This window comes from Spea bombifrons, chromosome 4, assembly GCF_027358695.1.
Source record: "Spea bombifrons isolate aSpeBom1 chromosome 4, aSpeBom1.2.pri, whole genome shotgun sequence".
In the NCBI taxonomy this organism is placed as follows: Eukaryota; Metazoa; Chordata; class Amphibia; order Anura; family Pelobatidae; genus Spea; species Spea bombifrons.
The window spans coordinates 81,161,885-81,187,713 of record NC_071090.1 but is presented as its reverse complement, the minus strand read 5'-3'; the positions used below and the strand labels follow the sequence as shown (position 1 = coordinate 81,187,713).

Here is a 25,829-nt window from a genome sequence, read left to right as displayed (position 1 = left end):
GCAGGTTTGTGATAGAAATGTGACAGACAACCCGGTGCTATCTGCGATTAGAGACAGGCTTTCAGATTTTTAGGAGAACGTCGATGAAAGTATCTGAATGGCTTTTCATTGCAAAAAAATGTTTTTATATAAAATTATCTTTAAACAAATTTACTATTTAAACGATTTAGTATTTTTAGTATCCTACGTACCATACGTTTTTTTTTTGCCATTTTTACCATATGTGGGCTTAATCAAGATTTTGCTTTTCCATGTTTCATGTACCCACACAAATTATACATCCTATTTTTTGGTTTGAAACCATAGAAACATGCAAAAAAAAAAAACTGTGAATGCTAGTATGTAACAGTGTATGTTACAATAGGTCAGCAGGAAGACAACGATTGCTGACAGGGGGGGGTCAAGGCTGTCTATTGGAGATGTCTCTGCGGTTGTGAGAACCACCATACAGGTAAATCAACAACCAAAAAAGGTAAGACATACAGACACACAGGTAAATCCTACGGGTAATCCTGCCACACCTTTTGTGGACGTGCCCGTACGTCTATAGGGTAAAGAAAGCACTAATGGTCTAGAAAGGGACGACAGCTACTAAATGTCAAATGTTTCTAGGATCATTGCAGCTATTGTTCGTCTTACTTATCCATCGGAAACCTAGCACAGCATCACTTACCGCAGTAAGTATAGATAAGTTTGGAGTCTATGAATCGCACTTTGAGATTGTGGAGAACAGCTGGTTCGTGAAGATAGCTCAGCGCTGTGAGGTCATTTTCGCCTACTAAAATATCAGGGTTTCTCAAAGGTGGGAGCTCCTTTTTGTTGGCATCTAGACGGTATTCCAAATCCTTAAAGACAGAAGATTAATACAAATGAAATACAACTGCAAATATACCTTTCATTCATTTTGCAGCCAAGTAAACCAGGCACATCACAATCCCGCCTTAATTGCCCTCTTACCGAGCCTTCCTCAAGACGGAGGTGAAGTACTGTGTCCCCGGGCTTGTAGTCTTTAATTATCTCCGCAGACTTCCAGACCTCCTCCGGATCCGGGATCCACACTCTGGCTCGCTGCAACAAAAGCAGGCATTTCAATTAACACGGAATAACAAAAAAAATAAAAAAAATAAATAAACATATAACCAAGTGCAACGGTTCCAATGAGATCAATCATCTACAGTAAAATCCCCTACTAGGAGGTGAAGCCAGTGATCTCCATATAAGCTTGTTCTTTGTAATGTGTTCTATGAACATCAGATGAATAGGCAGCGGCATGTGCCGTGCTAGAATGAGCTCTGCAGCAGTCATAGTGGATTTGGTTTAGTAGCTTAAACCACTGAACAGTTATCAAGCTGTTTACAAACCATGCGGACGGTTTTAATGCTTTAATGATTACGCTTGTGTTGCCATTTTAATGTAAAGGAGATTAAGCAGGCAGAGACGTGTACCGACTTCATTCATGTACATCGATGACTATTTTGCATGTCAATGAAAGCTCAACTTGCGGGAGGCTGTCAATCAACTTACAGGGACAATGGGGGCATATAGACCCATTTATCGAGTACATATGGAATAAACCAGCACAACTTTCTAGTAACGCTGTTCTATTTACTTTACAAGTAATCCAGACTCTACTCACGTTGATTTCAATGGAAACTCGAGTAATCTGTATGTGAGCGGAGCAGTCATTTACCATTCAGGCACACTCAATGAGAAAACACGGGTAAGGGAGGAAGGAAAGGGAAGTGTAATAGATGCTGGACCCCCGTTTCATGAAAATTATTTGGATTGTACAATGACTTGCAGGGGTTAAATTGTAATATTTTGTATTTTTTCACCCTTGTTTCAATTCCGGTGTATATTAAGAACGACTCACTGTCTAGTCCACGTTTAAGTGTTACTTCCCCGATCCCCTCACCCCCATTACATATTCACTATTATTGTCTGTGTGAGGAGATTAGTCTAGTGTCAATGTTGTCTGCCTTGACTTTGTGTGATCTATTTTGTGTTCCTGTGTGTGTTAATTCCCCTCCCCTGGTAAAATGGCTATATAAACCATGCCCGGTCTCCATAATCCTCCTAAAATGGGGGGGTCCGGCAACCATTACAGAGATATTTTCAATTTAGAGCTTCAAAAAAAATGAAATGTATGCATCAGTCAAATGCATGTAACTGAAAGAAAAGGCTGGGGATTACCTTTAAGATAATTCTTATATTATGAATAAAAAGGGATTCTGGTGTGACGTTTTTTAGATGGTGTTATTTCCATAGCAACCAATGCAATGTTCCAGCTTTATTTTCAAACATTGTACAAGAATCGCTATTCTATGTGTGTAGATGACAGACTGCACTCACTACATTCAGTGTGTGTGTGTGTGTGTGTGCGTGTGTGTGTGTGTTGCACCTAAAAGCACTGTGAAAGTTTTCTCTGAATGCCAGACGAATAGGTAAAAATACATTTCACCCATCCATCTGCTCAGCAATTTGACATCAGTATACATATGCTTCTGTACCATATTTTTCCATCTGCACGGACATCCCAGCCATTATATGCACTTTAATGCATATGATAGCTATGTGTTCCGTTTTTTGCATCCATAGGGGTAATTCTGCAGAATTTTTCCCATACGCATTTGCCCCTTTCTCCATCAGCTAAATGCCGCGCAAGAGATGTGTTTGGCCGTATGTACCTCCATCCACATAATATAAAGTCAGTTCCTGTGATGGTTCAGGGGGCTGTTCAGACTTCCATGCACATGCATGGAACACTTTCCAACTGGAAAGAACTTCCCGACCACTGATTGGCTGCTTCAAGAGGAAGGGGGTGGCTGCTCCTGCAGCAGGTCTGCCTCTTTTAAGTATTTGTATGAACACTTAAGCAACATGCGCCCATCTCCTTGTTAATGTGTTAACACCGAGATTAATGTAGTAACACAGAATCAGGGAAATTAAGCATACTTGTAATTAATGTGCAAAGGATTTGGCATTTGAAATTGCAATTTACAATTATTAAAAAAGAGAGAATATTTTAATTTCTCTTGACATCTGTCAGAAATGGTTTCATTAATAAAGCGCATTGCTCTTCACAGACTAACCGTTAAGGTGGCACAGGAGAAATTCTGCATGCTACGGAATACCATTCCGAAAGACTGGGGGCTCATCCTTCCCAGCGTAATCCCAACTCCTTGAGACCATTGTTTCCCTTACTTCTCACTGCCTTTCTTAAGCTTGTACATTTTTTACAAAGGAACGTTATACCATACATTAACGATGAGAATGGCTGCTTATAATCAACCTAAAGCATTACAATTATCACACACAGAAAGTCAGATACTGCTGCTAATAAAACCAACAACATCTCTCATATAACAATGGGAAATAAACCAGATTACGATACAAAAAAGGTACACATTTTAAATATATTTTTTTTTAAGTCCAAATTTGCTATTAGTTCTTATGCATGAAGTTATTTTAAAAAAATAACAAAAGGGAACTTTCCATGGCAAGATATTGCACCTATACATTGTGCTAGCCTTGCTATTTTCCCCAAGCAGTCACCGGGAGGGTGTAAATCCATGATGTCCTTAAAAGAGTATCCTTAAAAATGTTTGGGTTTTTTAAAAAAAAATTACAAAAATTATGTTCTGCGTGATAATAAACACGCTATATTATAGCGTCATTGGCTATAAATTATGTTGAACTTAAAACTGGAAATAGATGGGAGGCCCCAAAATTATTCTGCAGCATGAAAACAACCCCAAATGTCTCAAAATCAAATTCTCTCTAGAATTACATGGAGAGAGAAGCAACTGAGGCTACCTAAATTCACATAAGAACTATGGTCAGCTCTCCAAGATGTTTCAAACAATCTACCTGCTGAGTTCCTTAAAAAATATACAAAAAAAAACAAAACATGGGTTTTGAAAGCAAAGGGTAGAAACACCACATTTTTTATTTGATTTAACGTTTTCTTCTGTTCACTCATTTTGCTAAATGATAAATAAGAACTATAAACCATTCTTACTTTGCAGCATTCTTTCAGACATGCCTATAACTTTTGCACAGTACTGTATCTCATGCCCACATGTAAGCTTCAGCCAACCTTTTGGACAATCCGGTCAGCAAAATGTACTGTTTATCCCTCTTTAAAGTATAACCATAATAAGCATGTTAAGCTCATAGATTTCAGGCCAAAAGGGTTCAGACTACAGCACAGCAGAAGCCCCGTTTACTTACGAGGAGCAAAAGAGGGTCATTGAAAATTTGACTTCAGAATTTAACATGAAAGGAAACGGTGGGCCACATCTCGTAGTATCATTCCGTATAAAGTAAATACCCGAGATCCTAAGGCAACTCTCCTCATCCATAACACTCCGCTAAAAATGGCTTTTTCTACCCAAGAAAGAAAGAAAATCTAGTTTATCAGTCAATCATTTCCAACTTCCTACAAGCTATATTTAACGATCAATGATCTTTATTAACTGATGCTATGTATATTACGCCTACTGATCAACTTTAAATCTGTAAATTAACTTGTTACTGATCCACTCATCCAACAATCATTTGCTTCTTCAACACTTTTCTTGGCTTATCCAATGGTTTGAAAAATACATGTTAGAATTAAAAAATAAAAATTACACATAAAAATAATCTTCCCAAGACAATTTGTATGACCATATTAGGTCATAAAGTAGCACTTGGGCCTTTACCAAGACATGACGCAAAGCATGCAAAAGACATTGAAGAACAGACTGTCACTCAGGCAGCAGAATAACATTCTAATAAAGCAAAATACTATAGTCATTTAAGATAACAAAACAATAGCTGTGCAAGATCTTAAATAGCAACAAGCAATAGGTATGATGCAGGCACAATGCATGTCCGGTATTTTTCTATCATTCTCTACATTTTACTGGCTCAGTGTATAAAAAAAAACTCCCTTGCACCATAACATGCTTAAATGTAATTACTAAGTACTTCCCCCAAGCACCCTAGCGGGACGCGGGCTGGTTGGGCAATTCCTCTGATATGCCCAACTGGCCTACTAATCTGTGCATGTATTGAAGCTGTGGGATATGACATCATATCCCGGCATTCACTACCCTGCAAATGGTACAGTCTGTGCCTGTGCCCCACCCATCTATAGCCACACCCCCAAGGAAAGAGTCACTTTAAACACAATTTAAATTCAGGAACATTTTGCTACAAAATGTATATTGGCACAATCACAACCCGGGTCACTTTTCTTTTGAACCTGCTAAGAATGAGGGACTGTCTGCGAGATCCCACCTAGTGAGTACAGCAGTCTCGTACAGACTATGGCAGTCTAAGTACTTCAGACTTGTACAATGAAGCTATGGAAATATAGATCTGGAGGATTAAACATGTATGCTGCAGCATGTTATTTTTCATAGCGGTTCCATGAATCACAAACTAACAATTTAGGCCTCACATTCCATGTGTTATTTTATCTTCTGTGTCAGCTCCATCCACTTTTTTCGATGCCCCCTCCATTCATAGTAATTCCCTATTACAGGAATCACCATGGAGACAGGGCTGCTCGCTGGGGCCTTTGTCACGAGGGGCTGACAGATGTTTAACATCTTATAACACGCAGCAAGATAAAACATTAAACAAGACTAGGAGATAATTGCTCTGGTCGTGACAGCTATTGTTTAATAGGATAAGAAGGCTGGGAACAAATGTGCAAATTTAACCGTAACCCCTTTACAGTCGATGCCTGGAATTTAGTGGGTGGCTTATCTTCTCATCTAGCAGGCATGGGGTTATCCCTTATGCCAACTTTTTTTTTATACATTCAAAAATAGATGCATTTATGTAAATTCAGAAGAGCACAAAACTTAGATGCCACCAGTATGGGGACCTGGCTCCTTGCATTAGTCCTCCTTTGAGAAGGAGAGAAACGCCACTAGTACTTCCACCAATGACATCATAGCATCTCACCAGCCATGTATGAACAACCGACATAATGCGCAAACAACTTTTCTTACTTTAGCATAAGAACACCTCTCCCCTAACTTGCTGATTGTTGTTGATTGGTTCATGTTGCATTTATGAGGATGGGATAAGGAGAAGGGAGAGAACTTCAAGACAGAAAATTCACCCGTTACTCTCCTGTGCCTAAAGGCATTTCCATTTTCAGTCACTAGGATTTGCTCCATCCACTCCACTTGCTCTGTCCTTACCAGACGTCCGTCATGGGTAAAGAGATGATCTCTGTCAGATGGTTGGAGGCCCTTATAAATGATGCACCACTGGACTCGATCATATTGGGGTTAGAATCTTTTTAATTCATTTGACACTTTTGGAGTAATGATTTTCACACACCATGTCTGGTGCCCTCTCCCCAGGTTAGGTAAGCTCTAGACCTATGTGCAAAGTAAAACATTGCTGGAAAGAGATACTAGTACAGTTTCCTTATTTAGTAACTTACCTTGCAATTGAAGAATCTTCATGTATCCACTTTACACATTGAAAAGAAAAGATTGATGCATATGTTCTACGAAAAATAAGCCATCATATATCCTCCAGAGGAAACTATCTTTTCCCAGTTTACCACATGACATTTTTTTTCCAGTCACATGCAGACATCAGCAGATATACTGCTGTAACAGCTTAACAATGATTGTTTCCCAGTTACTTCTCAGAATCGAGACGGGTACGGTATTGCAAAAAGGTCAATTAAAGGTGCAGTCATGCCTATTTTTCCCATGGATTAGTGAAGCAAAGCATGTCTCTGCAAAAGGGAGAGGGTCCTTAATCCTTCTTATAAACCAGACGCAGAACATTGCACAATACACTTATTCCCAGTCAGCTCCACCACTGGTTCAGCAAATGCGGCAGACAGGGGTCTATTCAGACGCGCGTTCGCATGGGCCAAAAGTACACCCATTCATTTCAATGGGACTGCTTTCTTGCCACTGATTTTCGGCTTCCAGCCTTATGAATAGGATTCATCAACACCACATCCAAGAGAAGGCAGCATATATTTTCCTTACAAAAGATATTTCTACCATTGCTCCAAAATATTGCATGCTATACACTGGGAAAAACATCCTTTTCTTGATTTTGTTTAACCAAACGGTATTTGTAAGCATCCCTTAATCATTTTAGGAGGAAATATCTGTACTGCCATATTACAAATTAAAGTTGCAAGTGGCATGAGCTGTACTAATAATGAGATGAAAGATATCCTTGAAATCTTCATCAGACTGGGAATGCCTGGCATTAGGCCACATTAAACAAGCTCCACTTTCCCATGTTAAGTGCTTGACAGAGGACAAACGATGTCATAGATTGTCCAACCTGGCCCCAGCATCGCACACAGCCTAAGGTGGCAGGTTCAGCCCTTTCTGAGGCAGAGGATAGTGCATGCAGAGCTAGGTGTGATCGGAGCAATAGAGTTCACCAAAACTCCCCAATAGGGAGTATAGGGGGGGATCCTACCTGATTTATGTCATTCTTTACTCGTTTACAGGGTAATAAAACAGTATCTATTGCGCCTTTTTTAGTAACATATTTTACCTTAAAATTATTAAAGCATTCCTTTCAGCAAAAAACATTTCTCATTAAACAAATGATAAACTAAATCTGCCCATACATTTCGACAGACCATATGGAAGGCAACATATTTGCCTCGGCTAGGAAGCTTATGTACCTCAGCATCTAACAGACTTTCTGTTTCTTGGCTATTCACATAACAGCTTTAAAAATCTTTACAACCCATTTTATTAATGGTGCGGGAAACAGGGTAGGATACAGATAAAGCCTTCAAAATGCCCAAAGCATAATATAAAATCAACTAAAAAAAATAAAAATGAATGATGCTATATTTTAATGCGTTTTCATGCTCTAATTTTAAACGTCAATTCCTGTTATTAGGCGAAAGATCTGCTTTTAAAAGTCTGAGAGATAAAATAATGGAGCACTGATATCAGGAGTATCACAACATTCCTATTAATTCATGGAGAATATCATATCCCTGCACGTAATAACCTTCAAATTAAAGCCTCAATTCATTCAGAGCGGCTAGGACGATGACTGCTAAAGACTCTTTTATACGAGACAACTGCTTCTACATAAATGTGTGAACTGTTTATAAGGACATATTAGACACTAGCAGTACATTTGATGGGTTTCTGTACATCCTTTCTGCAAAGCAGTGCAGTCAGTGTGCACGCCAGACATTATATCCCAAGAGCATAACATAACAGTATCCTGCAACACACCCCTGGTTACCCACCACTAGTGCAAATGTTTAAAGAGCTTGTCAAGCGAATAAAAAGGAAGAGAACTTACTGGTTATACACATCTGACCTTCAGATTTACTGTGTTGCCCGAGGGTAAGCATTCAATAGAGGGGCTACATAGTACAAACAGAGTGTATACAGTAAATGAGCATGCAATAGCAGAAGATGGATTCCCTTCAAGTGTACGTGGGCACCAGTGTGAGTATGTATAAATCATATTATAGATCAATCTAGCCACCTTTATTTAGTCATTTATAAATTGTGATGAACTACTTTGCTCCAGTATTCTAAACAGAGGCAGTGTTAAAGAAGACTTAGGGGCCTAAGGCCCAGAGATAACTGGGTCAAACTCAAGGATGTGGGAGAAGAGGTAAGCTTTTAATGCGTTAATAAAGCGTGTAAGGTGTGTACAAGATATATGAGTGAATTCATTTAAGTATGTAGACATAGTAGGAGCTTTCAAACCTAAGAAAGAAGGCAACTGGAAAGAACGCTGAACGCTGAAGATTGTAAGGGATGAAATTGTAAAGGTCAATAAAAGAGAGCAAACAATGTTAGGCACTAGCAGGAATTCTTAAAGTCTGAACACAGAAGTCACTGAGAGCAATAAGTCCAGCCAAACAGAGACGAGACCCAAAGAAAGGACAAGATAACAATAGAGAAGCTTGTTTATGCAGACTAAGGCATGTGATATATGGGTACCAACAGCACTTTAGATATTGAGTACTGGAGGCCTGTGGTTGGAATGCGTTTGGTTAAGGTATGTATGGGCTCAAACTTTAGATGTCTTCTGCCCACACGGTCAAGTTACTTGGTCTACGGCACATGTACTCAATGAGTAGACAGCTGGGCTACACATCCTTGGTTTTTATGCACTAAAATAAAGCTGGCACGAGAGAATAACAAGTGTTATTTCAGCTTCTTGAATTCACTACACATCTCTGGCAAATGACTGCAGGAAGGATTAAACTGACCCTATTTAATGTATAGTTCAATCAGTCAGGTCAAGAAACTTTTTAACGTGCTTTACACTGGGCCATCCAAGCTATCCTTCTAGCAGAAGCTCACAGGGGGTGGCCTTTTATAACGTAAAGTGAAGTCAGTAAGATAAAGCAGCTCAAGTAAGTTAAAATTTGGTCCATGGGGTGGGTTCAACTAGTTCTTTGGAATATTCACAGAACCACATGACGCCAGCATACATCAAAACATTCTGTAACTATCCCCATCCTACAACTGTACAGCGATAGCTTCAAGGGTTACAGATGATCCATACGCTATCTAGGTCAGCAGCTTTTAACATTTATCTTCCTCACATAAACTGACAAAACAGCGAGGTATCCAGTATACTTTGCAATTCATAAGAATCCGAATGTACAAGTTATTAAATTTTGGTAAATTTGGACCAAAACAAAGCCCCCGATCACCGAAAGCGCCGAAAATTTTCTGTAAGTCCCCACCCCCGGGTTATGTCTGAAGAGATACAGATGGAGATAGAAGACAGAAGAGAAGGGAGAAGCTGAAGAAGAAAATGCTGAAGCAGAAGAGGTAGGCAGAGAAGGTAGGGAAACATTTAGATAATGTGAGAGAGAAAGTGAACAAGAGTGAGAGTGAATGTGTTGCCCGAAATGGACAAGAAATTAACCGAAAAATAATTTCTGGCCCATTTGCATATGTCTAGTATTCAGTACTATTCTGCATTGCCCATTAGCCCCATAACATCAATAACCCTGCTATTCAGAGTGCAACAAGGTAACTTCCTCTCTCATTAAAGATTATAACTACACCAGCAGACAGGAGAGAATCATGACATAGGATATCTTGCAGTTTGTATATCACATGCAGAGAATCATGTGCAGACCACCATCTGTTCTGTCAACAGATCACTTTCTTAGAATGGCAGCAGACTTTCCAGACAATTCAAATTGTGTCCCTAAATAGAGCATGTTAGCATATTAAATTAAGAAAATGTTTTCAACAATTACGTATTTTCTTTTTCAATGCCGTACCCAGGGCCGGCCGAAGACTTAACGCCGCCTGGGGCGAAGTTTAAAAAGGCATTTTAAACTTCACCGACGCCATAATCTACCCCCCCCCGGTACTTACCTTTAAACAGTCCTGCGGCGAGTCTCCCTGCTCTGCCACGGTGCCGGCTTGTAATGCTGAGCGCCGGAAATTGACGTCACTTCCGGCGCTCTGCATTACAAGCCGGCACCGAGACCGAACAGGGAGACTCGCCGCAGAGGAGAGAGAGAGAGGCGCCGAGCGGGTAAGCGAAAACCACTCGGTGCCAATCTCTCTCCTCCGCTTCAAAAGTGCCGCCCCTTCTAAAGTGCTACCTGGGGCAATTGCCCCAGTCGGCTCCATTGTAGGGCCGGCCCTGGCCGTACCCATCATAGGAAATAAGACTACTGGTCTCTACTACATGCAGCTACTGTCAAGCTGCAGGGTTACAGCTGTGGTTGGCCCTATAGCATTGTTTTGACATCCGTCCCACCTGCATCTCCTGTTGTAGTGAGCGAGCAGGCATACAGTTTAAATATCAATCTAGAATGGCTCATGGCACAGCATGGTCACTCTTCTTCTCTCTAGACATAACTCAGCACCTTGTAAGCCGCAGTAAGGGAGTAGGTCTATGCCAACAGAAGCAAATACCTAACTGCTGTCCCACTAGCAACCAAAGCTAGCTGTGTGCTCAAGCAGGCATGTAAAGGTTTTGAGGTCAGAAGGACAGGGCGAGAAACATTTTTGTAGATTTGTTATTCTACTGGTTCAGTGTTGAGGTCTAGCAAGGATCACTAACCTACCACGTCTGCCACATCTAGAGCTGCATTCAATCTATTGAAGTCTAGGTCATGTGAAGTGTGCCCTCTGGAAATTAAATAGACTGTGTTCCGGAGCGCCTCTCTTTATTGCACAGATGCAGCAACGGACATACTCTGGTCACATTCTGCTCACATCACACATAGGAAAAATACAAACTGGTTATGCATTACAGATGAGTGTGTTTGTCCCTGTACCCTAATCATTGCACTTTTTACAGTGCCAGATTAAGAGTGTTTCAGAGGTGAGGTACATCAGACATGCACAGAGCTTGCTGGATATATATATTTATATATTACACACATACATGTATATACACAGTCCTGGGTTGGCCCGGAGCCTCTGGATGAAGCACTGCTTCTTCTTTGTTCAGGCAGGTGAAAATGCAGCCTTTAATGTTTGCGTACAGCTCAAAGCCTGACATTTGCCATTAGTTTTATAGCATTTACGCACTTGGCTTCTGAGAGACACAAAGCCCTTCAAATGATCAAACACCAAGACACAGACAAAACTATAAACACAAATAACTATTTATACGTATATTGTAGCCACAATGATATTTTTTCTTCTCCTGCCCCCAGTTGGACGTTAGATGCAAACCACCAGTACCATACCAAATTACAGTTGTTGGGGGGAAATAATTTAGGGTAGATTCATCCAGTAGATGCACTGCAACCCAGATGTGCTATATTACATCTTTCCCTTATATATTAATTCATAGTTCTGGATACTGGAGTACAGTACACATTAAGGGAATATCTTGCTAGATGTACTGAAATGCACTAAAACCAAAAACCTAGAACTTACGCAAGGTTTTCCTGAAGAATAAAGTGATATTGATCTTAGGTAGGGAAACGGACTAATATTGCTTATTCTGATGACCCAACTATCTAGACCATTTAACCTATCACTGCTCTAATAGCCTCGGAATTCATGCTATTTGAAATAAAAACAGACTATAGGAGTATAAGTTTAAAAAATGGCCGTATCCCCATGGTAACCAAAGGTGAAATCAGCAGGATCATTTTAAGTAGAATAGTCTTCGTGCTTATTGGAACTAATGATTTTGTGATTTCTTCTTATTCTGATAACTCAGAATCACTGACACAGATAATTCCAGTAAAGAAAAAAACGTGGCACCATTTAGCACTGTCTGGCATACAGCAAAGGTTTCAAATTTTCAGATCAGTGGTTCACTTATTGGAAAAATGTTACTAATTAAGAAATAATTTGCTATTTGTTTCCCAGTAGAACAAAATAAATTATTTTACTAGTTTCACACGATCAGTTAAAATGTTTTTCCAAAAATCATGCTTAGTAGAGAGGGTACATATTAAATATATAATAATACGACCACTTAGTTTTCCTGAACATTTTGATTTAAACTAAGCGCACTATACAAGTCTTCATGGCAACTTTTACAGAACAAATTTGTATGATATTTCACCCTTTGAGGAATTCTTGGTGCCACCACAAAGCCCCAAGAATTTCCTTGCTGGCTTGTGCCAAGAAGGATTACCAACTGGATCCCACTGATCAGGCCCACAAAGGCTGAAATGTACATCTGGGATTGTTGGTTCCCTTCATGCAGGGGAATATGCCTCACATTTCAGTTCTGCACTGCCCTTTGGGCACGATCAGACTGATATGTTGATGGATATTTTTTTTATGTGTAGTGGCACAAGAGAGCTAAAACCTCAGAAGCTCCCAAGCGGGGACGCACAGAAGCACTGGCTTTGAAGCTGCTGTCCATTCTTGGTCAACATCTTCAACTTGTTTGGGATGGTACAGCGTGAAACATTAGAAAAATCACTACAAAATTTTAAGGAACTTGATCACACCTGCTGGAGAACACTGGTCTCCACAGATTAAAAGAAATGTATATCACCATAAGAGAGGGAAAGGGGTCAACTTAACCATTACCAGTAACACATGAATAATTTTGTCAATAAAGCACCTTGTGTGTATTTTGCTAGAAAGGAAACAGTAAAACAACAAGAAAAAAATATATACTACACATACAAGAAGAAATACTTACATTAACATATGCAAAATCTAAATTGTTCTCCATCCTGTAGCAGCCCTGCATCAAAGTTTCAAGGTCCCCAATTATATCAGCTTTGTTTGAATCATACTGTCCAGTAAAGCTAAGGGGTGATGTACAGTGAATAGAGCGCAATGTGCGTCGATCTTATCCTGCCTCATACTGAGACTGATGACAGCGGATCATCTGCCCTAGAAAACTTCCCTAAACACCCATGAAAATCACAGAAATGGGCTTGTGACATGCCATTCCTAGTCTGTGAATTCACTCTTTGTGCACAGGGCGTCCAGGACAGAATCAGTGATATTTCAAGTCAACAAAGGCCAAAAGACTTTTACTGAGAGGAATAAAAACTGTGTGGTCTTGTGATAACCTAAAAATAATCCATATACACATATATGAATATTGATGCTTTGGAGTTACTTAAATTGCCTGTAAAAACCGATGAGCTAATCTGAAGTTTGCACCTCATTCAGAGGTCTTCTTAGTAGCCCGTATAATGTCTAGTACAGAAAAAACATACATGCCACTATAAACCTCCTGTATATATTAAAGGGACAGTTTAATGTCGTACCAAAAAGTAATATTAGAGTACTTTAATATGCATTTGTTTAAAAGCTGAAGAAATATATAATAATGACCTTAGGGAGCAGATCAACAGCTGTAGCACCCCACCCGTGAAGTGTCCCTAATGGAGAAGCGAGCCCTGACCTCATAAGCTTCATAAAAGAATAAGACACTACCAAAGTTTATTTTCTTTGGAAACCATGAAAACCCACACTTAATGTATTTAAGGTGTAAGTGTGAATGTGCTATGTTAGCTTCATTGTGATTTTTTGCCATTATCACTCTAGCAACCATGATATTATGTTGGTTTCTATGGTTATAAGAACAGCTGTGAAACTTTGTACCACAACACCTTCTAAAGAATATCTATTTGAGGTTTTTGATTTCACGTTCGATGAGGAAGAACAATAAGGTTTATTGGAACTTGTCTGACATCTGTACAATGACAATATTTATTTACAGAGGGTGCACCAAATATTACCAACATTCGAACAAAAATAAATGAAAAAGTTTACCATGCCTCAAACAGCAACATTGTTAGAGAACAAGAAAACTGCAGAATGCCCCATGCATTACCGAGGGGGACATCACATACATTTAAAGGGACGTCTTAGCTATCACATAATATGTCCATATGACTTGGAGTGTCCCTTTAATCTAAAGAGTAGTATATGAATGGTTATAATTACCAATGTTTTTAAAGAAAGCAAGGGTCATCAGAGGCCATTCACTGTTAGCAATGCAGCAGTGAGGATGATTTGCTCCAGAGAGCTCCAATGACCCGGTAAAGCAATGCAAAAACCAGTTCTAATCGTACGGGGGAACTGAACCCTCACAATGTGCTGTGCAGTTCATTCTGTGTTTTCTCCACATGGTGATGGGTGTTAGGAATCAGGTCATCGATGGAGTCAGAAGCTAGCACCTCCCTGCTGCCGTTGCCTGCCACACGAAGAACAGCAGTACATTTACAGATTCATATCAATGAACTGTTTGGGGACTTTGTTCTAAAATTAATATCCAGCTACCTGGTGGGTACCCACTTTACACCCGTTTTACCTTTTTCAAGTTCCCTGTGGCTTAAGTCAACTGAACTAGATGATGCGTGTCTGCTCCAATTTTAGCAGACAGGCATATCCTCTAACACATATAAGACTTTAAAAAAAAAAGACAACTCTTCTCCAGATTATAGCATAACTCTAAGGGATCTGTAATACTGTCAAAGTGGGGAGCCATAATAATACTGATCCTAATAACGGTTCCAATGACGTACATATTTAGTGCATTGCAATGTATATATTGTTTGTATTCATCTGTAAGCATCACTACATAGATTTATATAAGTTAAGGGAAAGCTGCTCACCTAAAACCTAAACAGGATTTTTTTTCCTCCAGCTTGATCCAAAGAGTGCCATAAAGAGTATCATAAAGAGTCTAGGTAAAACATATATTGAATGTATAGTCACGGGAGAGAATATTAGCCCTATATGATCTATTTTTTAATCCGCCAGGCTGTGCAAAAACATAAAAGCATATAAATACTCATACATGTTCATTAACTTAACCCCAAACATCAGGTACAGAAAGGTCACGTGTAACTAATGTGCATCGACCCGCAACATTCATCATTCAAAACTCAAATCAAGCGTTCTCTAAGCTGTGTCTCCATTCTGTTTAATGGGAACTCAGCTCATAAGAAAAACAAAGATCTGGTTCTACCTGCAATAGAATAAACTGCTACCTTCTTGAAGGTGCTGCTCTACCTAGAAAAACAAAACCGCCATGGTATTCTTAAAAGTTTTAATAAACAGCACTGAGTATATGACATCGCTACATAAATCAACAAATAATAAAACCATTCCTAAAATTCCCGACTACATATAGCTAAACGTCCAGATCTAGTTGGACACCAAAGAAAGAGCTTGCTCTATCCCAATTCCAACGGAGCTGATGAGGGACATGTTTACTTATACCGACACAATGGTTCCAGAAAACAAAGAAAGGCTTAAGATATTTGCACTGCTGCTATAGAAAGTAAACATTTATATCCATCCAATCCCCCTGGGTCATGACCTCAAATGAAAATTATGTCTTCCCAATGAAAATCATCACTTTCAATTTGACCAAATGAAAGATTTCTTTTACAAAGGATTTTTATATAGTAATATATAGAACCTTTGCATATATTACTATATATATATTAGTCCATAAGTGCCATTACATAGGTTTTTATGTTTTATTTTTTTGATATTTTTTTCTCCTAATGATAAAATTGCTACATAACAATAAAGGAAATGTTAAGAGCTGCCTCCGACTTTCTCTTTCAAATCAGGCGAATACTTTAGACAAATTGCTTTCTTCCATTAGCTTAATTCTGTTACTGCTGACCTCACACCTGCGGCTTGGTTTAAAAGGGCACGTGGAAGGGTCACAAGATTCTTTTGTTACAAATCCATCACTCTTAAACGGGAAGAACTGAATTATCAAGAGCAGCTCTAGGTATTTAGTGACAGGGTATCTTTTATGTTCTATATCGCATTATTGCAAACCATGCAAAGTTAGACAAAGAGCTGAGCTTCTAGCCTCTGACCAAATAGTATCTTCACAATTTGGACCACAGAAGGCATGAATTCCTGAGAGGAGCTACCACTACAATTACGCTAACTTGGGCACATAGACATCATGGAGTTCATAGAGCATGACGGGCGACCAACCTGTTTGGCACTAAGCTCTATTAACATGAAACATGTCAGGCGCCTGTATGTTTAGCTCTTTCATGTCCGCCTAGCTGTAGCCTTTTGTCACTTCCCGGGATGCTGCATGTAATAGGCCTTGTGAACATATTAATGCTGCTTGAGAGATTGATATAACACTGTTGGATGACTTACTGAGCAGGCAAAGAAGGTAACACAATGAAATAACAATGTCACCTACACAAACATCACGAACAAAGACTAAAACCTAGTGATATGAAAATCAAACTACACAATACATCTACAATATATCCATCCAGTCATCATTAACGGTATGCATAGTTACTTTTAATACCAGCAAGCTGCCCATTAAGAAAACATAATGTATGGCACAATTTGAATGCCGTGCAATACATTAAACATATACCGTTAAAGAGTTAAATATTTAAAATACACAAATATACGTGAAGAAAATAAATATAACAAAATGCCTATGATTGCTTGCTTTGTAAATGTGATCATACACTTGCAGGGTTAATGTATATATATATTTTCCTATTGATTTAGCCCTTATGATATTTGTATAGCTACCCCTATTACATCGCACGGTTATTCCTTAAAATATTCACCATTTCAACCACTAGGGAAACCTCACTGTGCTGGAGGCTCATATGGTTAAAAGGTCCCTTCAAGTACACATTATTCCACCCCACAAGACATCTCATTAATCTCTTTAAGATGGATTTGAGAAGATGAAACCACTAGGGAAAGTTATGATGTCATTTCCTTCCGACTCCTCCAAAGACACACAGTCATTCACAAGCAGCAGCTCATCCAAGCTCCCACAGACATAAAAGCCTCAGTGTATTTAATCTGTATTTCAAAAAAAAAAATAGCATCTGTCTGCAAGCCAGGCTTCTGCTACTAAAGAAGATTATTAAAGAATATTACAAAAAAGTGCTAAATTTGTTTAATTAATTTGTAGAGAAAAAAAAAAACCTAATTTATTATTACAAAGGGGGCACAGGGATGTAACATTTGTGGAAACGTTGTTAAAAAAAGGTTTCATGCTAATATATGCTTTCACATCCTTGTAAAGATTGGAATTTACTAAATTCGTACACTTTCCAAATACTATGGGACAGCATTACATAGACATTTCCCTCACAGCATTTCTCTTCTCTCCCCCCCCCCCCACACAGCTATGGATATTAGGCGGGAAGCACATAGCTTTAGGAAACAAGTATTTTACAAAAGAGAGACTTTTCCGGCTTATTTAATCACAGATAGAGAAACTGCTAAACACACGGACACTGTTGCACCCATACGTGTTACAATCGTACTAAGACACTGTTCTATTAGCCTCTCTAAAAACAAATGGGTTACTAATCCGACGAGGCCAAGCCGAGATGGATGATCTGAAGCACGGTAGAACTCTTTGCACGCCGATTCCTTAGGCTGCCAGGCAACATGATGTAACTCATAATGACAGCATCATTACTCACTTCCCCTGCAAGGAGACTGAAATATCTGTCTGCTGACTTAGCCCTGGGAGGCGGCTCACTGACTGCATCTACAGAAGCTTTTGTAAGCAGTGCGAGAACTGGCCAGGGAAGGTACCACAAATAACCCTGAATGCTCAAGGCATCTGTACATTTCCACAAGAAGGAGAGAACGTGTGCATATTTCTTTCCCGGTGCTTAAACAGATCAGTGATACTATTGGTAGAACAAGTGTTCGTACTTTCTAAAATGTTCATACAAAGGTGGCAGTGTCAAGACCAAGGCTGGAAGTCTTTGGTGCCCCTGCAGCCCTCAAATCCCGCAGCTTAAGACACTGGTGGCTCCAAGTGGAGTTGCTTTGGGCAGTGGCCTGAATCTTTAAACAAGAGCAGCCCAGGGGGAAATTGCCCACCTGCAAGCCCTCTCCTGAAGCTGAAGGACAGGGAGTTAAAACAGCTGCATATGAACCGGTTTTCGGGTATACAGAAAAAAAAAAAAAAAAAGGAGCAGCAAACATCAGTGGTACTTTATATTGTAAATGCAGCAGAAATCTGCTTTTACCATGACGACAAAAGAAAGAAGGCCATGTCTTCTAACATTAGTATTGCAAGCACCTATGGATCCACAAAAAACATGTCTATATTTGAGTTTACAAATAGTTATTACTGGAACATCATGTCTCATTGTTATCCAAACCACGTGGCCGATACCAGCCCTATGTAGAAAGTCTGTGAACCATCAGCCAAAGCTGACAAAAGACCTACCTGTGTTCATTTGTGTAAATCCTTAAAGCTTGCACTCTAGCTGTTACCAAAAGTCGGTCATCAACAGCCGCTAGTATAGATGAGCACAAAGTGAGCACAAAGCGTTGGCATTTAGAATGATTCAAACTGGTGACAAGCCAGTGTTTGGACACACGCTGATTGGAAATGCATGCTGGGTGGCTCACAAAGCTGCTATCTGCTGATAATTTCTAATACATTTCAACACAACTGCTTAGCAACAATATTTGTTCAGTGATTATCATGCATTGACATTGTTACAGTCATCATTCAGTCTGAATCCCCAATCAGAACAATCAAATATACACTATTTGGAGATTCAAGGGCAGAAGGAGAAATAGAGTTGACCGAGACGGCTCTGCACAAAGAGAAATAGAGATGGCGGAGACCGCTCTGCACAAAGAGAAATAGAGATGGTGGAGACCGCTCTGCACAAAGAGAAATAGAGATGGCAGAGGCGGCTCTGCACAGCTATACATGGTGCCGGAACTACTCCAGGAATACAGTACCATACTTTGCAAAGGGAATGAAATATTAGTTTTTTTGGTGACGTACTATATGTGAACATGCCTTGGGTGTTCAACTAATTTAGTTTGTATATGTTTTTCTTAATATTCTTAATATCTATACATCTATGCGAGATGGAACATGCTGCTGGCATTACTATGGGAAGTGCACGCTATGTGACGTAGCTAGCAATCTGAACGCTGGAGCTTTGCGCTGACCTGTTTTACAACCATCCTGTTCTCTCGAAAAGGAGTTGTTTTGCAAACGTTAGTAATAAAATGCCCTTTGTAGCCATCAATCACATTGCAGAGCCTTGAAACAGAAGTTTAAGAATCAGCTGAAAAATGTACATCAAAATAATAATTTCAAGTGTGACAGCAATTATATGCAATGCGTGCACAAGTCATACAGTTATGGATCATAGAACGATGTGTAATGTGTGATGATTTGAGATATATATATATATATATATTAAATATATTAAATATACAATTTAATTATACAATTAAATCAAATCAGCCTGTTCAGAAGGCTTGCATGCCAGACAAGTTTCAGTCCTGAACCATGCTCCAAGGGGAGACAGCCTTGATCTGTGTCTGTGTTGCATATAGCATGCCGTACTGTGTTGGTGGTCATACTTGCCACGACGGACGGTGGCTAAGCGAGGTCCAGCATGTGTACACTGGTCTACGCTAGGATCCGCTTTACACTTTAACATGGACCAATAGACGAGATCACATACATCGTTCCCTATAAAAACTAGATTGACAAACCAGTTTCTGGGTTTATTGCAATAATAATGTCAATTTGGTCACAGTTCACCCACTGAGTTATCCGAGAGAAAGAAAGTTTTAGTAACACTCCAGCAATTTCACACTGAAGCCAGTTCAACTGCTTCTTCTCTAACATGCGTTGTAGGTCCAATAAAGCCTTTGTTTCTTTATAAACATTATTCCCCTTGAGGTTGCGGCATTCCACTGCCTATTCTAGAATGTTCAAACGGCATGAAAAGAATGACGGCAAAAATGTTGCTATAGCCTAAAAAATAATGTGGTTTCCTGGACAAATATAACAAACAAGTTGTTTTAGCCATGCATTAACCAACTAGGCACTTCTTGTATAAGTGTGGCCTCCTTATATACCGTATATAGCACAGTTAAGACCTCAGGTATGGTGCAAGAAACCCTAAATGTTTTAGAAATGCAAAAAATATATATTATTAATACAGACAATTAAACAAGCTAATGCATTTTAATTTGGGCAGTCTTAGCAAATATTGGGCCGTACCTTTTTTAAATTTCTACTTGAAATGTGTATTGTAAAAATAGGGTGACAGGAAATGTAAGTAAAAATAAAAGAAAAAAACGAGACTGCAATGTGCACGGTTTTTGATGCTTATTCCAACTGTCAGTTTACAATCTTGAAAAGATAGGGAAATTTTGTCTAACGGTCACTGATTGCTGATATTACAGCTTATAACGAATGGCCCTGCAGCTTTACAAAGAATACACTGCCAATATACAGCTGGGTGAAGAAGATAGGATTTGGGGGCTACAGACACATTCCCCCCCCCACTCAAGTAGTGGAGAGTCTGAAAACCACATTAGGCTTACCACTGACTCCATGCATCTCTGTTACAAGCATAAAAAGAGACAGTGATAGATAATCCTACCGGTGGGTGCAACTTGCCTGCCACAAACAGAAGGTCCTTTAGCACATCTAACATGATATACTCAAGTACGGACATACGAGGCAGTGGTTTGGCTGGCTTGGCTTTGACTCTCCAACTACCACCTTCCTAAACGGTAAGAACAAGCAAGGTGCTGGACTCAAAACTATCATTTCAAGGCACATTCCGCTTACCGTAAGCACATCATTTTATCAAATCCCTGCCCGTTATGAAACCTACTGTTCCTTTTGCTACAGGATTCTAAGGCAGACATGAAATATTAATTGAACAACAATTAGCTTAGAGTATGCACAGATATTGCCAAACTAATGTGCTGCTCTATGATAATGGCAATTGTGGTATTTGTATTCACCAGCTTCTTTAACGGCACTGCTTGCAATGTAACGGGTACCCCCCCCACACACACACACCTCTTTTCATTCAAGTTTAAATGGAGGGCTCTTGTTATTTGACCACTTTCTGTATGACCTTCATTGAGGTATAGAATATTTTTATTAACAATATAGAAATTGCTCTTTTAGATACCTCTTTTACAGAGTAAATAAACGCAGTCCGACTAGACTCTATTCCTAATTGATTCCTTTCACTGCCTTTACTACTGTTGTATCTCCAGTCAATTACACATTTTCTGTGAAATGATGCCTAGATCCATACTGAGACAGTAATTAAAACATATTTCCTACCGTGAAACTCTTAGGTACTTGACCATTAGATTAGCTTAGAAGATCACAGGATCAGTCCCCAAGGTACAAGCGTCGAGGAGGTTCTCCAATTAAATGCATCTGTAACCATCAAGCGAATCCACCTGTGCTCATTTTAGGATAAAAATGTCCAAGTTTTAATTAGGTCTGTGAGAGGACTATTGATGTTCTTTTAGTCAATGCGGGCAGGCCAGAGAAAGACAATGTATGTACTGGTGTTGACCTTTACATGCCTCTTTTTATGAAACTTGAAAAAGACCTCATTGTGAGGTTGAAACGTTGTTTTATTTTTTGGTCTCAATAAATCTGCCTGATGCTGGAACTCTTGAGTGCCTGGAACCTTTATTTACCTTCTTGATTTATTGGGGAGCTGGCCCTTCCTGGCACAGTTAAGCACCTGGATTCCCTTGGAGTGTGCAGATTCCTCATTCTGGTTATACTTTTTTATGATATCACATATGATTTTCTATAGAAATAATATTAAGATAACCCTGTGTTTTGGGCCATCAATCATTCCTACATAGGCCGTCACAGCCAGCTGAGAAGTACACATGAAACTCACGCAGGGTTGAAAGAATTTAACTTGAACTCCTGTCTGGTTGTCCATAAAGTAATTGGCTTGTCAGCCTGGTGTGATCCTCCTAAAAGTCAGCAACGTATAACAGTCTGATAAATACTTGGAATGTGCAACATGCCATTAATAGTAATAGCACTACCTCTCATATTCAGAAGAAGGAGCAGATCTTGCTTCAAACTTTGATAGAACTACTGTTAGCAAGAGCACAGTCGAGAACATGGATATAACATATAAAAGAAGGTTAAAAATGGTAAATAAAAGAATACATTTTTATAATAATCAGATTTAAGTGTGTACCACCCAATATGTAACCTTGTAAACATTTTTCCTAGCAACGGGAATAAGTTTGAAGTTCTCAATAGGGGGTTCCCTAATTGCTAAAACAGGTAAAGAAGTTGAAAATACCACTTTCCAGAAAGAAACAAGAAAACAATAAAGTCACAGGTAAACAAACTACTTTGAATTCCTAAAACAGTTTAAGGCAAAACCAAGGCGGCAAACACAGGAGTTCACAGAAATGTTTCCAGAAGAGGAAAACTCAAAACCACTGGGTAAGCCAAGGGTCCGAAGTCCCTTCCACATATGTTATAAGGTTCTGTGCACCATAGTCCCAAGATAAGATGCTTACAGAACACTTTAAAGAGGGGCTTCACAGATGCCCTCTTGTGCTGGTATAAAATCATCCATCAATCCATCAGCTACACAGCTCCTAAAAATTTTAATGCTAGCAAGTAACGTTTTGTGATATGTTATACTGGCCGCAACGGATGGATACCTTCCTTGTTCCCGCAAAATTGTTTTGGCTGTACAATGCAAATGTCCATGGAATCAGAGGGAATTAGCAAAGGAGCTAAGAATCTGGTACGACATAGCTTTGTGATTTCTCCTCTTGAAGACATATGCGCCGAACAACACCCTACCAACCAAGGTGACCACGTAAACCTTTTTATATACATATATAATATACATGTGAAGGGCTGGCGTGCAGTATGTGAGATGTATAAACAAACAGAAGTGGCCAATGGGGTCAATCTACCATTCTGTGATGCTAACTACGAAAAAGGGCTATTAACTCCCATTTTGATAAAACCAACGGCTCCATATGTTTAACTCCAGTAGCCCATCATTAATGCTTAATTTTAGCACCCTAAAAAGTTTTAATGTAATTATATTACAGAACTACAGATCAGCACCCCCTACACCAGGGAAACACTTAACATTTTACCATTGAGCTTCCTACCCCCTCCTATATGTCCCATTAAAATCTGTGTGTGCTTTGCATGCATGGGGGTCTCAACAGACCCCAACCCGCAGCATTTGTCGATGCAGCAGTGGAGCTGACTGGCAGTAAGTATCCCACATGCACATAGATGTATTCGCCTGAACAAATCCAAAGCTTGGAAAAGAACTGGGGGTGGGGGAAGGGGCAAATGCATATGGAATATTCTACAGATACCCCCAAGGGAGACATTGCGTGAATTACAAGGGACCTCACAGTTATTATATGACGGCTGGAGTCCCCGGTTGACAGTTCTATGTCAAATAGATTTAATATACACAATTGTAAGATCATTTGATACACTAAAAGCATGATTCTACACAAAAATGGTTAACGACAACCACATTCCAACGACATATACCCTCATACTGTATATGTAAAATAAGGCAACATACATGGTCCTCTAGGAGTATAACCCAACGTGTAAGAAATGTATATTGGTTTCATTTATTAAATTTTTCCAGGGCTTTTGCACACCCCAACGCCCGTTAGCATTCATTTCCAAAATCTCCACCAATTATTACATTAGAAAGTCCACACCTTTTGAAGGAAAAATATATATACTGATGCCAGGCTTTGGAAACAAAAACACCTACATGCTTTCATGGCAATGTTTTATTATCAATGTGTCAGAAGGGAGTGTATGAAATAACATTTTCTAAGGGCTGTGACTCATAAATAAAAGCCCGAGGCCTGTTTAAAATATCAAGCATATTCGGATTAAAGAGCTATCAGTATCTCTGCGCTCCATTAATACAGCCTGGATTTTACCAACCACCAAAATAAAGCACTTTTTTTTTGTTCTGAAAAAATAGAGGGGAATAATCCAAGCATTAATGATTTACATTGGGATGGCCAGATGACTCCCATCACTGCCATCTGAACATCCAACCTATATAAGCTTTCACACAATAGATCACATGCTTCTGCTGATGCTCAGCAATTGTCAAGGGCAAACTGGGCATTCATTGTGAAATCCAGCAGCACAAACATCATATTTGACCCAGGCCTGTGAAGCACCCCTCTCCATGCATAAAGCAATCATGGAATACATAATATTTTTATTATTATTATTAATACATGTGTGCCCGTGGGTTTATTCCCATTCAGAGGCAGATGGCTAGTGGGGTATCTTTATGGTAAACCAGTGGGGCCTGGTAGGGGTAGATCCAGACTCGCCTATTACCAGACAGCTGCTCCTTCATAAAAGAAGAGCATTTCATTCATTGCTGTCCAGCAGCTACTCCCAGCCCATGGCTGCTCATGCACACATCCTCCCCTCCAAACAAACGCAGTGCTTGCTGCCACCTGCACCGGGGGCAAACAGATCTGCCCTCTCCCTCCCAGGCAGCAGCAGTAGGGGTCACTTACCTTTGTGTAGAGCTCTGATGCTGCCATGCTGCTGCTGATCCTGATCCTTCCTCTGCTGATCTACATAAACCACCCCACCTAAAGCGGATCACTTCCCGCGAAGCCGCCGGCGGAGCCAAAATCCGTAACCTGTCCTCAAAAAGCACACGGCAGCCCGCTTTATGGATGTGCTCAGTCCCAGGTAGCAAGGATCGCCATGTTACCTGTCCAGATTTCTATTTTGGTGTCAGTCTCTGTGCATTGTGGGTATCGGGGATGGTTGATGGGGAAGCTGTGATTCTTGCCTTCGCGGCTTGGCTCGATTGCTTGTGTGACTCTGCCTCCCATCGGCTGCTCTCACACCATCTCTGCCCTGTCACAGCCGGCTCATCCCCGTGCTGCCGCCAGCAACAATAGCGCGGGTGCGGAGCGAGCGGCCGCCGGCAGAGGGAGCTAGAGAGCGCATCACAGAGCGCGGGCCTTTAACTCCTCTGCTGCTGGGTAGAGTCTGCTATAGATAAATACAATGTGTAATAGTGTCCTATACGTACTGTGAGCAGCTGGGAATACCATACAGACAAATCCAGTTTAAAAATGAGAGCCTGCAGTGCGAACAGACAGGAATGTAGTGTTTTAGCAGGCTAATAAAAATTTTAAACGTGGGTTTCCAGGTTAAAATTTTAATAATATTTACATAGTGGTAGACGCAGATTTTTTAAAACCGCATTATATGTACAACACAGGGTTTATTATCCATTTCTGTTTTGACACTTTTTGTGGGGGGAAGAACCCCCTGGGGTATAGAACAGGGCAATGTGGTGGAGGGGAAAGGCAAGGGTTAACACAGCTGGAGTGTAGGGTCACACGAGTGGGGTACAATCTTCTAGGCCGCACTCGCAAGGTATTTTTGGCAGGAATCCGAACTATAAGTAAGGGGTGCACAGCACTGTCAGGCAGTGCCAAAGGCACAGACCATCCCCCACACAGTTTGCTATTTTTAGATGAGTTTAATGTTATAACACTAGTTACTGAATAAGAATAATAGAATGCGGG

At 39.9% G+C, this 25,829-nt stretch overlaps 1 protein-coding gene across 4 annotated transcripts in view; it reads right to left on the bottom strand.

Moving 5' to 3' along the window:
- MYO5A (myosin VA) overlaps positions 1-25,121 on the bottom strand; it is a 64,602-nt gene extending 39,481 nt beyond the window's left edge. For 3 of the 4 annotated variants that reach the window (XM_053461906.1, XM_053461907.1, XM_053461908.1), the window contains exons 1-3: positions 24,798-25,120; positions 958-1,068; positions 674-845 (exon numbers count right to left, since the gene is read on the bottom strand). In XM_053461906.1, the coding sequence (XP_053317881.1) occupies positions 674-845; positions 958-1,068; positions 24,798-24,824 (310 nt within the window). In that variant the 5' untranslated portion in view covers positions 24,825-25,120. Of the gene's footprint in view, positions 1-673; positions 846-957; positions 1,069-24,797 lie in introns of all 4 variants that reach the window. The other variant, XM_053461905.1, reaches the window with a different exon arrangement.
- Positions 25,122-25,829: the final 708 nt, after the last annotated feature.